Below are 15,333 nucleotides of genomic sequence, written 5' to 3'. Positions count from 1 at the left end.
ATGTTTCAGTTCCGTCTAAAATTGATTTTAACGCTGTAAAAATCCGTGACTGAGCCAACATCTGTGATTAATATTTAAAAAAATTGTTAGAGAGGAAGAAAACAGTATCAGGAAATTAAAATAAAACAGTATTTTTCTGAAGTTCATGAACGAAAATAAAACTAATTGGTTGTCTGTAGAGTAGTGCCCGACTTGATTTTTGTACAGAAATTGTTTGTACGCACAATCAGACTGATTTGATGTCATCAGAAAGAAGAATAAAACAAAAACAAAACCAAAAATTGAACAAAAAACAGTAACAAAAAAAAAAAAAAACACTAAGAGGCTTATGTTATCTATACATGCGTTCAAATGCAAAACACGTTATTGATATACTTGAATCTCACGTCGCTGTCGGTATGTAAACACTATATTTATCTTCTAACATTTGACCTTCTAATACCGTTATAATCATATGCTGATCTTCCGCAAATAATATAATTTAGAATCTGGGCCGTTTTATGAAACCTACTCGACGACATTTTGTGTCTAAAATTATTGGTCATTTAGCTCACTGACAAAATACCAACCCTACAGACGATGGAAAACGCTTCTACCTGTTCTACGCTCTTGAATTTTCAACCAGCTCTTGAGTGTGTACATACATTTTCCAATTTTCTCGAGCTAAATATAAACTCAGGCGGCGAACGGGCGTAAGAATGTCGTATCCATTTCGGTTTTAGTTACGTCATTGGAACAATGATACTGCTATAAAATGTTTTTGATGACAGCTATTTGCATAATATATGCCCAAGAGATATTAGTCTGGAACCGTTCGTTTAGAGTTGAACAATTTTATTGAAATTGTTATTAAGAGCCTCTCGTAATCTGCTAATCGAATTTGGATGGAATATCTGACATCTTCAGAGCAACCAGTCTTTCTAGGAGCTATTTTGCAGTGGTCGAAGGAAATATATTCGGTCAGGTAAATCGCGAGTAAACAACAAACTTGCGAACAAAAGTGCGAGGTTTACAAAGGCTCTATTAATCAACAATTGTATCTTATGGTAATAGCGTCAAAGAACTGTTTAAACACTTCAATGCGATTGGTCAACATTAGAATCCATTAGAACCCACGGGATACTGGCCTGAACGTTCGATCTAATTTCCATGACTTGAGGTTTCCGTGCGTTAAATGAAGTGAAAAGATTGAGTCATAAATGTCTTAACTACGTGGAAATTGACTTTCTGGAGAGGTGACCTAAATGAGGACGTATCAAGGTAGTTTTACGACGAAGGAACCAACAATTCGCCGGCAAACACAATATGAGCTCTAGTAATAAGGAATTGTTTGTCAACGGTTCTTCGTTCGAAGACGATTATGGGACTGCGAGACTCGCATCCGTTATTTATCTGTGTGCCGTAGGAGTTTGTGGGATTATTGCAAACTGTCTGGTGATTTTTGTATTTTGGAAATACCCAAAGCTCAGAACAGCCGCTAATTTGTTTATTCTGAACCTGGCATTCTGCGATGTGATGCTTTCCATCTTAGACAATACTTTTTCAATCGCGTCCACGTTGTATGGAAGATGGTTGTTTGGTCGCGCCGGTTGTGTTGTGTACGGGTTTTTCCACTACTTCTTCATCTGCTGTACCGTTTCAACGCTAGCGGCGATTTCTGTGGATCGATTCTTTTTTATCACCCGGCCGAGCCAGACCCGGGCTGTTCAAGTAATTACGAGACGAAAGGCGATTGCAATAGTACTCATAATCTACCTTTATACCTTTTTGTTTACATTTCCTCCATGTGTTGGATGGAATTCGTTTGTGGAGGAAAAAGTTTTTTTCAGTGGCTGTTACATTAACTTTGGCGATCAAAGAACCTCATCTATTGTTTATTCAGTTATTGCACCTTTTTTTCTTTTCCTCGTGCCTCTTTCAGTGATGATCTATTGCTACGCGCGCATTTTTGTCGCTGTACGCCGAAGTACGCAGCGTACAATAGGAAGATCACTTGGAACGCCGAATTCTGTCAAGAAGCGGTATCCCGTCTTAAAGAGAACACACATACAGACTGCGAAAATGATCATAGTAGTTATATTTTTCTCCATGATCGTGTGGGTACCTTATGTTGTCGTCTCGTTGATCAAAGCTTCTGGTAGCTACATTGACCCTCTCCTGTCACACATTACAGTTGTGGTTGCTAAGTCGTGCGTGATTTACAATGTGCTTATCTACGTGATGTTAAACCGCAAGCTTAAAGCTGCGATTTTGGATGCAGTTTGTTGTGGGAGGCAAAGCTTTTTCCTAATCGGATCACCAAGTTCCGCCAACAACGTGAACAGAAATAGAATCAGTCGTATTTTGAGCGAAACGGAGGTTCCTTCCCAAGTCGTTGAGGCCCAGAAGAATAGATTGAGTGCTTTGACACTGCAGCGATCAAACGAGAATATGCTCGAAGAATTTTCTGATCATCTTTCTCCGCCTTTTATCCCGAAGGTAAAGAACGGTGTTGTTAAAAGCGTAGAGTTTAAAGATGGCCAAAGAAGAGACACAGTCTTTGGTACTAGTAAAGAGGAGTTGGAAGAAGTTCTTAATGGAAGAGATCCCATACCGGCATCAGAGTCCAATGGTGATACTTTTCACCATGGAGAAGATTTTTATTCAAGACGAAAAAAAGTCTCAAAAATACAGCGATCTTTGAATGGAAATCATATGGGTAATGGATCATTAATTACCTTGCATGATGGAACATCTGATCAGAATCATTCGCGACAGGGTGCTAGTGAAAAGAGTACACCTTTGAACGCGACAGATGTAACGTCGCCACGCAATGGTACACTACCAATTGAAAGAACACAACATTTTACGCACGCAACAAATGAAACGCCTCTGTGTACTTTACCACGAGAAACAGCTGGACAGAATCTTCAACGCGTTCATCACCTTTATTCTTCGGCTACGAATCCGCGATCGCAAAATCTTTCTTCACCATCACAGATGTACAAGAAAGGTACAAGACCTGCGAGCGCGCAACGAGTAAAGAAGAGAGAGTCACCCGATTCGAGTATTCCGCGCGCGAGTACGAGCACTGATCAAGAAAGCGATCTCTCGAGGACTTCTCGCGAGGGATCTTTCGTTCAACGATCGGTAAGTAATTCACACAAAACTAAGAAACTGCGATCTGGAAATCGTAGAACGAACGGGAAAAATACGATGCCATCGCGAACGAAAAGTCACGCAAGTTATGGGAGAAGGGGCCACATATCAAACAGGGATCCACTCCAAACTTCCGCCCATGAATTGCTGGAAATACAGAATTTTTGGAAACGCATGAGTCTGTGTCTAGACGATATTGATCTGGATGAAGTGACGAGAGAGATGGAAATGGTTTGATTCGTGGTTTTGGATCGACTTAGTATCACGTTTCACGAAAGAGCGCGATATGTCTTAGCGCAGAACGCGCGCGATGTAGTACGTGAAATGGCACTCAATTTCGACAGATTGTGGAAAACGGGCGATATGATCAAATAAAATATTTTTAGGCTGAGAAATTTATAGAGTAAATTAATTCAAATGTTGAGACGTGAAAGGGTTATTGTGATTTTAACGTGGCGCCTTTTATTTAGTGTCAATTGCGAAGCATTTACAAAGAAAAGTATTTCCAATGTTGAGGCGCGTTAAAAGATTACTTAAATTCTATCTCAGCGCCGCATCATGGCCTCAGTGCTTTTTTATTGTATTTTCATAAATTTGTTTATGAACCGTCAACACCGCCCGGTTTTTTTTTCTTTTTTTTTTCACTCTCTCTCTTGAAGCAGCAGCTTAAGTGTGTTTTGACTTTTTCACCTAAACTTTAGAGGATTTTAAATTACTCATTCAACAATTTTTGGTTCTAATTTAGACATCAGAATTATTTTCTGGTCGTGTACTTCAGCAAATCCTGGCGATGAAAATTTTAAAAGAAATTTCGATCTTCAAGGCAGCGTGTTCAGCAAATTCAAATCTCCACAAATCATCTTGAATTCATGAGTTTTTTCAAAGTGAATGCTGTAAAAAATTATTGGGGCCAAGATGGTAAGAGGGTATGTAAGTAGGACAATATTTCTTGAGTTTTTCCCAACAGGAGATAAAGAGTGACTGCTTGGGAGTTAAATTTGACGGAAGTTGAAGCGTGTTTTTACGAAAATGGCAAAACTGAAATCTGATCAGTTTACTCATCGTTTCAATATTCTTAATTAACACCGCAGAAATATAATCTTAAGCTGAACAAAATGCAACTGTTTTCGTCCTAGCCCACAAACGGAAAAGCGGGCGTAAACTGAGTTTAATTTTTGCCGTTTGCCGTAAACAGCCCTTAACTTTTCTGAACACGTTTTTTCTTGATAGAATGTGAAAATGTTGTCATTTATTTATTGCAAGTGACTAAGAGACCACCTTATTTAAATTGTAACTGTGCTCTCTTGTTGTATCTCGGAGGAGAGATGTTTATTTGATTGATTTTTAAGGTTTAATACGCGCTATACCTATATCAAAAAGAACAGAAACGTTTCTATTATGGGAAATAATTCATTTCCTCAAGTTAAAATGTTTTGTTGAGTTTTCCAAAGTTCATAATAATTTTTTTAGCAATATTTTTTTGTTGGGTTTCTATTCCCTTCAAATTTTTATTGTTTAAACTGCAGAGAGCAATATGTATTGAATGAAATTCTGAGTAGAACGGAATCTTTGTATGAATGGCGCCGAGAACGTAAGGCGCACATTTCATGTTGCTCGCGCAATTTAAACACAATACTCGCTCTTCGGGTGAGTATGAGGAAATGTACGCTGAAATCTATTTACGTTAATTTTATCACACCTGTTTATTATTGCATCACGGAATTCATACACACGTTAATATAATATAGTTAGAGTTTCAGATTTTATAGGGCGAACACAAAAATTTGATGACCATTTCAATTAAAATTTCACAATTGATTACTTCTATGTGTTGTTCAGTTTTACGTAATTAATGAAAGTTTGGTTATTGTGAGGGTTTTGTACTGGTGCCAATAAGCAACTCCTCATATTTTGAAGAGCTTTTTTCCTCTTTAAGACGCAATGGCGTTATGTTAGGAAGCTTGACATGGTATATTCGAGGTAGTTACACTTCAGCTCTCAACTCTCTTTGACCCTGCCAGAAGTGTCACTTTAGTAAGTGTTTGATCGATTTAACTTTGATCAGGTGTTCCTTGTGTTTTTCACGGCACGCGAAGATTGGGATTCCAAAGACATCCTCAAATTCCAAACGCACGTGCGTTGTTATGCTTTACTGCGTGCAACTCACGAGAAGCCTTACTTCGGCATTCCCATTAGCTAAGAGGACATCAAGTAACCTCAGACGTTACAGTCAGCTAAATTCGGGAAAAAGGGTAAAATTGAGGGCAGAAAGTTGAAATTAGAAGTAGGTACGTTTTTTACAGAATACTCAACTGGTTTCTCGAGCAATTTGGAAGAACAAAGCACCCGTAAATTTTTCAAAGAGTTAGTTAAAGAACAAAATATATCAGACACGTATTGCAAAGTAAGAGAGGTGTTTTACTAAAAGCCGCTTATCGGCAGTATTCCACCGCTTATGTAAAGTACAGAACATAATATGTATTGGGGACATAATAATTGCCTGTATATGACATATATACTACCCTGTGACCTCTTACCGCTGACTGTTTAGCCCGCTCGCAGGCTCTTGTCTTTGGGTTTCGCCTTTCGGCCCCATCCTATCCTTGCTCTATATTTACTTTCTCATGCAGCATCTGATGTCGTTGATATCAACCAATAGAAAAATGGCGAGGTTGTTCAGCATTTTAAATCTACTTTAATATTTCTGGTTCAAAATGTTGTGTTTGCAATGCATTTAAAAATATTTAAAAAAAATTAAAAAATTGAAAGCCATCGATACCACGGCAAAATATGAGAAAAATGTTTCTGAGCTAGCAAATAATCTAATTATTGCAGGTCAAACGGGATTTGTCTTAAAAAAGGAAAGAAGAAGAAGAAGAAAATAAAGACCTGGTAGAGGTACAATCTTGGGAACTTAGTGGCAGTTGGTAGCCGTGTAGCACCGACGCCTGTACGATCAGTTCATGCATCGCCGTAATATTGAAAGTAACCGACTCGTCGTGCCAATTGCTGTGTCAATGTCCGTTTGTGCATGAGGATGTGATTAAACCTCGTTCGCCAGCTGTTCTGTTTTCTCGTTGCAGATCAGAAGATGATGCACCAAAGGCTTTTATTCTTTTGGAGTTACAAACATTTTCGCTTGTGAGCACCTTAAATTTTCATAGAAAGAATGTATTCAAAACCTCCCCACGATTTCTTGTGATTCGTAACACAGGATAAAACTAAACCAAATATGACACTTTCCGATCGATTTATTAAATCGTAGGAAGTAGAATAAAAAGAGATAAAAAAAAAAAAAAAAAAGAGGACGTTTTTACCAGGAGTGGGGTTCGAACCCACGCGGACAATACGTCCATTGGATCTTAAGTCCAACGCCTTAACCACTCGGCCATCCTGGTGACATGCGTGGAGAGGGGCAAATAGTGTTACATGTACTATAATGACTTATATTTACTCACCAGGTTTTCTCGTCCATACCATTAACTTCCTCCTCACAGTTTTCTCGACGTTTTCCCTAGGCGAAACGCAGGTGCTAAAACTTTGATGATAACTTTTATCCCAATCAAAAATTAACGAAGTAGTAAATTATTTTTTTGTTTGCCATCGTGCAGAGAAAACCGCAAAGACAAAATAAATTAGCAGGAGGCAGACATGCCTCTAAGCGCTTTCATCTGCTGTAGTATCGATGATAGCTTTGCCGAAAAAAATTAAAAAGATATCAGTTTATGCCGTAATCAATAAAGTCTAAGGAAGGCATCTGCCAGGAGTGACGCAAGCTTTTCTACGTAGCACAATAAGAGATAAGTGGTAAAACTGATTTACTGACAAAGAGAAAATTTGAAATGATTTAACCAGTTCGACACACAACTGCCGACGACCCTCACAATAAGATGCTCTCGCTCGACTTTGGTGTGGTTTGAGGGCCAAATCAACTTCTTCAGAGTCACTGAAATTCATCGGTAGGTCTGTTCATAATCTGTTCTCGTTAATCGCTTTTAAATTCAAGGTGGTCTTGCTTTGCCACCCGAATAACTTCATCTAAATCATCATGAAAATATTCAAATTTGTCGATCGCATTACACTGTAGATTCAGTTCCTTTGAGATTCTCCAATGGGTGAAATGTTTTTGAAATCTTTTCACTTAATTGTTTCCTTCGCGCGAGCTGTTATGTTTACAATTTGGATCACTACTACAGGCAATTCAACTGCCAGTCGCATTTTAATTCAGTGCTTTTTGCGTCTTAACTTTAAGAAAATCTTTGGTTTTCGATTTCACCAAGGAAGACTATATAATTATCTATTCATTCATGTGTTCTGAAGCACATTTTATTAGTCGAACATATCCTCTGTCGACAGCGAGGCGAATAATGGTTACAGTATACATTAAAGGCATCAACTAGGTAGGCCAAAAGGAGGTTATATCTCCCGATTTCCGCCGATAAACACGGCGTTGAAAATATGACAATTCACGAGAATTTAATTATCTTTGAGACGTTGGTAGGCGACTGAATATTCTAATGTTTGAACTGGCCAATCAGGACCAGATCGTACAAAGAGCACTCATATCGCTTTACCTCGGAAAATTCTAATGGATTTTCTTTGAAATCATTCTTGGTTCGTTTACGTTTACCTTTGTTGGTGTTTCTTCATGTATTCTTTCTTTCCCGTAAAGCACCGGACAAGGAGCATGCACTGTACGTCAATCAAATTAACCGCTTCATGGGAATACGTCAGGTAAATGAGATAAACTAAATTTGATGGGTTCCCAAAAAAAAACTCCAGAAGAGCTCGATTTCTTGAATACTGTAAACCATTTTAGATCATGCCGTGAAAAGCAAATTCAGGATGACACGTTCTGACCTTGAGGTCTTAGAAAACACATTTGTAAATTGACTTTTGAGTACGAAACTTTGGAACATTATCCATCATCATACAGACGTAACCATTAATGTTCGTCAGAACACGGAACTCTTTCTTACGAATTCACACAATTTTTGATAAAAAGAGAAAAACAAAATCAAACAGAATATGCCTTGAAGTTTGTCTTTTTAAAAGTGCTACACGCGTGAAATTCGTTAGGACGGTAAATGTAACCAAAACAAGCCGATCTATACGAACAAAATTTACATTAAAATTACTATCCCTGGTGATCTGTTGAAAATGTAAATGAGAGCATCTTCCCTGACGAGTTAATGGCGGATTTTCGCTCACCAAATGCTATTTAGACCACGCATTACCAACTAAAAGAGTCCGTCTAGGCGCTGTTATCTGATTCAAAATATCGAAGACACGTTTTTGATACAAAGTTCTTGCAGGTGTTAGTGAAAATTAACTGAACTCACCCTAAATCATTCTCACCATCTGTTCTCTGTGCTTGTGAAATTTTTTTTGATATCATTTCTACATAAGAATAACATTTACCCAACTAAGAATTCATGAGTAGGGAAGAGATTAATTTAAATCTGCTTGACAAACGAAGGCTGAGTTTGCGGTTAACGACATTTTTAGTTGGTGTGTATTTTTTTAATGCATTTTTAAAAGTCCAACGCAATTTTTCTGGAGAACGAGTTCTTTGTTCCCTTAGAAAAAAGTAAATACGGTCGGTAATATTCCTGTGTCTGTATTTTTCACGAGTCATAATTATAACATTATTGTTCTCCGTAAATAAACAGCTAGATGTTCTCAGCTTATACACTTAATGATATACTATGATTTTGGCCGACCCAACGCACGAAACTCGATGATAGTCAAATGCATGGCGATCTGATGGAAAGAGAGCCAGACTTAGCGGGAAAAGAAAAAACATCTAGTAAGTAATACAGCTAAAAGTACAAACTTGAGAGACTTTCGTTCATCGAAGAAGGGTGATGTAAATCATGACTGATTTTTAGTGGAGTGTACTTTCAATTTCAAGATCGATCTGGAATCAAAAATAAGTCTATCATCTTGTGTTGGATTTTATTTTTAATCACCCGATATTTTAGCAAAATGGCGTTAGCTAATGCTTGTCCGCCCGTTTGCAATAAACCGGTGCACTTGCCGGCTAGAACCAACTGATTTTTAGACAAATGAATAAAGGGGTAAGTTTCTAAAGAAACTGTGGTGCTGCGTCGGTGGGAGAGTATAGCAGGTAATTTAGTGTTAACAACTGGGTTGAAAACGTAAATTAGCCACCGTTACCCTTTACGGTGGCTAATTTACGTTTTCAACCCAGTTGTTAACACTAAATTATCTGATTTTTAGACAGTTTACTTATTAGTCAATTACGGACATTTTTTTAATTTTCTGTTATCATGAAAAACGGAGACGCCGCGACTAGAGACCGATCATGACCCTTTGACCCCTAAGAGGGACCAGCGTCTAAATTCTCCTCACAATATCTCCCCTGAATGACAGATCTAGGTCACAAGAATAAAGAAAACGGATCATCAACTAAAGAAGTTCTTGATTTTGAACAAATTTTCCTTGTCAGTTGCATAGGAAACATGTTTCTCCGCTGAGAACTGAGGTCAAAAGCCGACATACCGAAAGCAAAAAGATAAACTTTTGTTTTGTTTAATTGGATGCAGTTCCCGTATTAAACATAAAGTTGGAACTGAATATCTTTTGAGACCAAAAAATTACTCATCGATCTCCGTCAGGCAATTTTGGTTTTCCCTATGGAAAATGTGAAAAATGCTGCCATCGATGTTTCATTTGCCGCTAATTGTTTGCCTCTTTGTCTTCTGTCCGGAACTGGGGCAATCAACATAGAATTTAAGTTTTTGCTTTTGTAATAAACTGAAAAAGATAAAATAATAATAACAATAACAAAATTGGTAGTTAACTGATTTGATTTGATAGGTGTCATACTAAATAAAAATGTATAAACACATTTACTAGCAGTTTGTCATACTCTACCTAAGTAATGAATATTTAAGACACTTTCGACAAATTATTGGCAAGACTTTTGAAATTTGTTAACTGACCCAAAGTTTTTAATATACCTTTACGAACAATGGATGAATCATGATAATTGATATTCGACCTGGAAATGATAAGTGACAAATTGATCTCCACAAGTCAACTGCAATTGATATAAAGCAATTGCAAATAATAAGTCCCGAAGAATAAGATTAAGACCTTGTCGGGTTTCGACGCCATGCCTCACCAATGCTAAACCACAAAGACACATGTTGAGAGCGACGCAAATTCTACAGTTAGATCTTTGTTTGTTGATAAGGAATCTGATCGCTAATTGTATATGTGAACTGAAAAAAATTTCAATTTACCTGTGGATAAGATCAGGAGTGAGAAAAAAAAATGTGTTTACAGGTTAACCATTATGAAAGACGTAACAGAAAGGAAAGGCTTGGACGGTAATAAAAATTTGCACCTCTCGGATCTCCAAAATCGTCACTACCAACGGAGTTGCGAAGCCACGTGTCGACACATGTTAGAAGCGAAGCAGCTTTGGTTCTTTATTCCCCATTAAGTTTGTCGCCATGCTCAGGGAAAGATTGCAATATCGACTTGTTCAATAGTTTTACTATAGTTACAGCATTCTAGCACAAGAAATAAAAAAATGTATTTATATTTACAAGCGAAATATGACTTCTTTTATTTCCGGAAAACCGCTTATGAATTCTCTAAGCTAAGCATCCTTGGCGCATTTGGAAGAATGACTATTTTCTATACAGGAAAGAAAGAAAATCTGACACGTGCTCCTGTAAGTCTTTTAAGTACTTTTGTTGACTGAGCTTCACACCCGCGCAGCAAAGCGACTTTAATTGCGAGAAATTTTAAAATGCGCTTTTAAAAGGACTTCAATTGAAATTTGTCTTGGATTTACGTTGGAAAGAAAAATTTAATAACATTGTTGCAAACAATAGCCGGGCGGATAAGAAAAAATTTGCATTTCGGCAAGTTCAAAATCCTTTCGGATAGAATCTACTGACACAATGGGCCTCATTTTTCAAACAGATCGACTCCTACGCCAGCAGGAGTGAAATTTTGAAAAGCGGAAATTTAGAGAGAAAAAAAAAGCAAAAATCATTGCCAAATACACCAGCAATTGAAAACAAGCCGCCAATCAGTTGAAAGGCTCAAGTGACTAACTATCTGTCAGCTTTCTTCACGACCTGTGATATTTCTTTTCGAGAACATCAGTCAAGGGATCGGGTTTTCGGCTGAGGTGAGAATTTCCAACATTTTAAAAGTAACTGTGAAATTTATATTTTTATCTTTTCTTCAATGTCCATAGAGTAAAAACTTTATCGTGTGCGCTTGAAAATTTTCATTTCCCCTAAATCCAAAGTCATTTAAATTTTGAGAGACTGCGAAAAAAAGACGTATTTGACTTAAAAATATATATTTTTTTTAACAGAGCCTATTAATGCCATCAGTATCAAAAATATTTTGGACGGATTTCGATATCTTTTTGTGGAAATCTGAAGGACATTTGTTTTGATATTTGTAGCATTTCATATTCTTTGATGTATTATTTTATGTTCTCCGCAGTACGAAGTTCGATTGATTTCAAACATTCATTGCTCTGAATTGAAGTCACCAGAATCTTTAACAAGAGGAACTACTTGAGGCCATAACGGCTTCACATTTCGTCTTTTTCTGAGGCCTTTTTTCATTTACATCGCCAAAGCTTTATAACTTTTGTGTTTCATATAATATGCAATCTTCAGCTTTTTTTACAATGTTTGCCTTAATATCTTGCTGTTTTACAATTTCTCCTCGAGAGAGGAAAAAGCTTGTAATTTAACAATGTAATATAACTTTGAAAAAAAACATAAGCCATTTCTTTTTTTCATTTCATCCTCGAAGCGTAAACATTCATCATATTGCAACACTTTTATTTATTGTTGTTTCTGTTAAATTTTTTAATGACGTTTCCATTTTTGTTCCTACGCTAGGAGCAATAATTCCTGATGTGAGCATCAAACACTTGAACCGCGGATTGCGACTTTCACCGCTTTGAACGCGAGGATTGGCCATGGGAGAGTCTTTAAACTTTACCGGAAACAATTCACAAGGAACAGATAAACTGGGAGAGCATGATCTTGCTGTTATAAGCGCCTACGTTTTTATTGTGGGAGTCCTTGGTTTTATCGGAAACTTGTGGGTGTTAATCGCTTTTTGTTGCTACAAAACTCTGCGGACGACAACAAATTTATTTATAGTTCATCTTGCTGGCTGCGACTTGATGTTGGCGGTGATGGATGTGGCTTTTTCTTTTCCTTCCACTGTAAAGCATCGCTGGCTATTTGGAGCTGTTGGGTGTGAAGCGTTTGGTTTTGTTTACCACTTTTTAAACGCAATGTCTTTCAACACCCTGGCTATAATCTCGCTCGACCGCTTCTGGGTAATCACGAAACCGTCTTTTGGCGCGAAAATTACCGTGAAACGCGCGTTATTTTGCGTGGGGTTAACGCACGTGTACACACTGTTTTTCACGCTGCCAATCATTTTCGACTGGATTGGTTTCCAAGAGGAGATTTACTTCACTGGCTGTTATCTAAATTTTGAGAATAGAGACGAACGGACGGTGATATACTCCATAGCTGTGGCGATATTTTCATTTCTGGTGCCATTTGCAATCATGATCTATTGTTACTTTTCGATTTTTGCGTCGGTTCGCAAACGTGGAAAGGAAAACAATTACCTGAAAAAAAGGCGCAGGAAAAATTGCAAATTTACCCTCCCACATTGGAGGACTGCGCGAATGATCGTTGTTGTAATTTTCGTGTTTTTATTGTGTTGGTCTCCTCATGTCATTGTATCTTTGTGTGTATCGCTCGGAATCAAAGTTTCGATTTTAGTTCAAGAAGTTACATTGCTTCTTGCAAAGTCAGCCATTATTTACAATCCTTTCATATACGCTGTGCTGAATCATCGCTTCAGACACGCCTTTATTGGAATGTTTTGTCAGAACCGGAGTCAGGAAAGTAATGGCGCCGATTGCAGCCGGACGCCAGTCGCCAGTGGTGGACCTGGGTCGAGTTTTAGGATTCCTCGAACAAGCGCATCCGCCAGAACAATGTCGGAACGGTTATCCGAGAGAGAATTGGGTCGAGAGTCTGCAGATCAGTGTAGGCTAAAAAGTATCAGCTATTGCAAGAAAAGGTTGACGATTTGTAGCTCGGGAGAGCTACCTTGCGCTCATAATGTAGCACTGGAACAAAACGATCCAGAGGAAACTATGGGTAAGGCAGTAGCACTCGAAGAAATAGGCATGGAAAACGACGAAGAGAAGGGAATTAGAAAGAACGATTTGATCACCATCGAACAAAATTAATATATTTAAATGTTTGATGAATTGGACTCATTCACATGGTGTTTTAATGGGGAGAGTAATGAAAAAGACGAGACAGAAATACGATATTAGTCGGTAACTCATTTGATGTGTGATGTGCGGTGGGTCATGTACTGCATGTGTAATGTGTTATGTGTGATGTGGGATGTGAATGAGATCACATTTTACCTTCAATGACAATAGAATTGTACTTCGTACCTTTTAATCTTTATCATCTCGTTTCATTTAATGTATAAACTTACTCAGTGAAAGTCACCTTTGTCGATCGATATTTGTGACAAAAATAAATTACTTTCCAACTGCATCAGCGTCTGTCAATGTAGAGTCTCGAGGTCTTGATGCAATGGAAACGACTATCAAGCCACCAAAGGTGATCTTGTTAAAAATTCTTCTCTGGAATAAGCAGCCCGACCACTTTCCGAGTCTTATTTGTTTTGTAATGTTTCTCGAGCGATTTTTAGTCAGTTTCGTGTTTTCTGATCTAGCTAGGTACATCACCAAAGCTGCAGGCAAGCAAATAATAAAAAAAAAAACCGCTAAAATGCAGAAAAAAAAATTAACGCCTGAAATCATTACACTTTGAACAGTGAGTAAAAATCTGCCTAAAACTGAAACAAATTGATGTCATCAAAGTGCATTACTATATCAATTTTTCAACTGTTAAAAGGGATTTTATCTTTTAATCCTTCCCTTAAGTGTTTCACTGAAAGCTTTTTTAAACGGCTTTCACTTTTCATCGGCGGTGCACATTGATAGAAACCAACACGTTTTTACTCGGGTGAAGGGGGAAGCGGGGCAGTGAGAGGAGAGGGGGGTTCACAAATCAGGGACCTGGGAATAGATTATTTAGCGTTCCAGCGATAATCAAAAATTTTATCTTCCTTAGCTTCGTGTTATCATTACATGGTTATGTGTTAATAACAGACATTAATAAAAAGGAAGGTAGACACCAAGTATGATAAATATGCTGATGTTATGGGCAATTCTCTCAAGTAGCATACAAAAATACGTATGAAGTCAGTATGGAGAATTTATATGTAGACTTAAATATTACTCTTAACTACAGCCGGAGAATAATCGTTCGATAGCTCCCCCCCGCCTCCTCCCGATAAATCTGCACTATTAAAAAGCCTTATCGCATTTATCTTTACGCTAATGGCTTCGGGAAGATTAAAGATTGCAGGGTTAAATTTCTGTCTACCTCGTGCTTTTTGCACGCGAACTTTGGTACTCAGCTGATTGTATAAGAGAGAAACATCTTTGTTAAGAAAGCGGAGCTTTTTTACCACTGTTTATTTCCGCGTTTTGGAAGAGGTATAATTTCCAATGCGCCAAATTTTCATCAACACAGGAAGGCGCTTAGTACTCTGTTTACCTCGGCATTTTGGCTGATAAATTGAATTTTAGCACATTATTATGGTCCGCCGTATTTTTTTCCCCAGACTTCGGTCATTTTGTTTACCTTGACTCGCTACTGAAGCTCTTTTAGGCAAACTGTCTTTTTATTTTCCTCTTCGCGGTCTCTGATTTACATTATCAACCAAGTTGATAAATCCAAATCATCTCATAATACCCCCCACTGGTGTAGCACCTCAGTTTGTTTAGAAACTAACCTCCATTATTTATGAATATAAAAACTGTTCAGATATTGAGAGCCGCTTTATCACTTTTTGATCCCTCTGATTAAAGTCTGCATTTAATCTCGAGTACTTCCGTTACTTCGCTGCAAAGTATTCCGTGTAGCAACCAGTTTCCGGATTAAAATAAATATGATGATTTTGCTGATGATGATTCCGCGAAAAAAATAACACAGTGATATCAAACATCCCAAACCTTTATTGCTTATCGTTCGAAAAAAAGCAAAAACTCCATAGCGAATCCTTCCAGTG

The 15,333-nt window shown here is 37.8% G+C and overlaps 2 protein-coding genes and 1 non-coding gene across 5 annotated transcripts; 2 read left to right on the top strand and 1 right to left on the bottom strand.

Annotated features, from left to right (window-relative positions):
- The first annotated feature begins 882 nt into the window (after positions 1 to 882).
- On the top strand, positions 883 to 3,533 carry LOC131776967 (uncharacterized). Its single transcript, XM_059093179.2, has one exon. It carries the CDS (start codon positions 1,306 to 1,308, stop codon positions 3,373 to 3,375), a length of 2,070 nt encoding a protein of 689 aa, XP_058949162.2. The 5' UTR covers positions 883 to 1,305; the 3' UTR covers positions 3,376 to 3,533.
- Positions 3,534 to 6,452: 2,919 nt separating this feature from the next.
- Trnal-uaa (transfer RNA leucine (anticodon UAA)) lies at positions 6,453 to 6,536 on the bottom strand. Its single transcript has one exon. It is a non-coding gene; the product is annotated as a tRNA-Leu (tRNA).
- A 446-nt stretch (positions 6,537 to 6,982) lies between these two features.
- Positions 6,983 to 13,723, top strand: LOC131776958 (visual pigment-like receptor peropsin). Of its 3 annotated transcripts, XM_059093164.2 has the most exons (3): positions 7,017 to 7,097; positions 7,811 to 7,872; positions 12,045 to 13,723. In XM_059093164.2, the coding sequence occupies exon 3, from the start codon at positions 12,125 to 12,127 to the stop codon at positions 13,424 to 13,426; it is 1,302 nt and encodes a 433-aa protein (XP_058949147.2). In that variant the 5' UTR covers positions 7,017 to 7,097; positions 7,811 to 7,872; positions 12,045 to 12,124; the 3' UTR covers positions 13,427 to 13,723. The 3 variants fall into 3 exon arrangements, with proteins under 3 accessions (XP_058949149.2, XP_058949147.2, XP_058949146.2); XM_059093166.2 differs by lacking the exon at positions 7,811 to 7,872 and having other exon boundaries at positions 6,983 to 7,097; XM_059093163.2 differs by lacking the exons at positions 7,017 to 7,097; positions 7,811 to 7,872 and adding an exon at positions 11,222 to 11,311.
- The last annotated feature ends 1,610 nt before the right edge of the window (positions 13,724 to 15,333 follow it).

Source organism: Pocillopora verrucosa, chromosome 5 (assembly GCF_036669915.1).
Source record: "Pocillopora verrucosa isolate sample1 chromosome 5, ASM3666991v2, whole genome shotgun sequence".
In the NCBI taxonomy this organism is placed as follows: Eukaryota; Metazoa; Cnidaria; class Anthozoa; order Scleractinia; family Pocilloporidae; genus Pocillopora; species Pocillopora verrucosa.
This window is presented reverse-complemented; position numbering and strand designations above follow the sequence as displayed.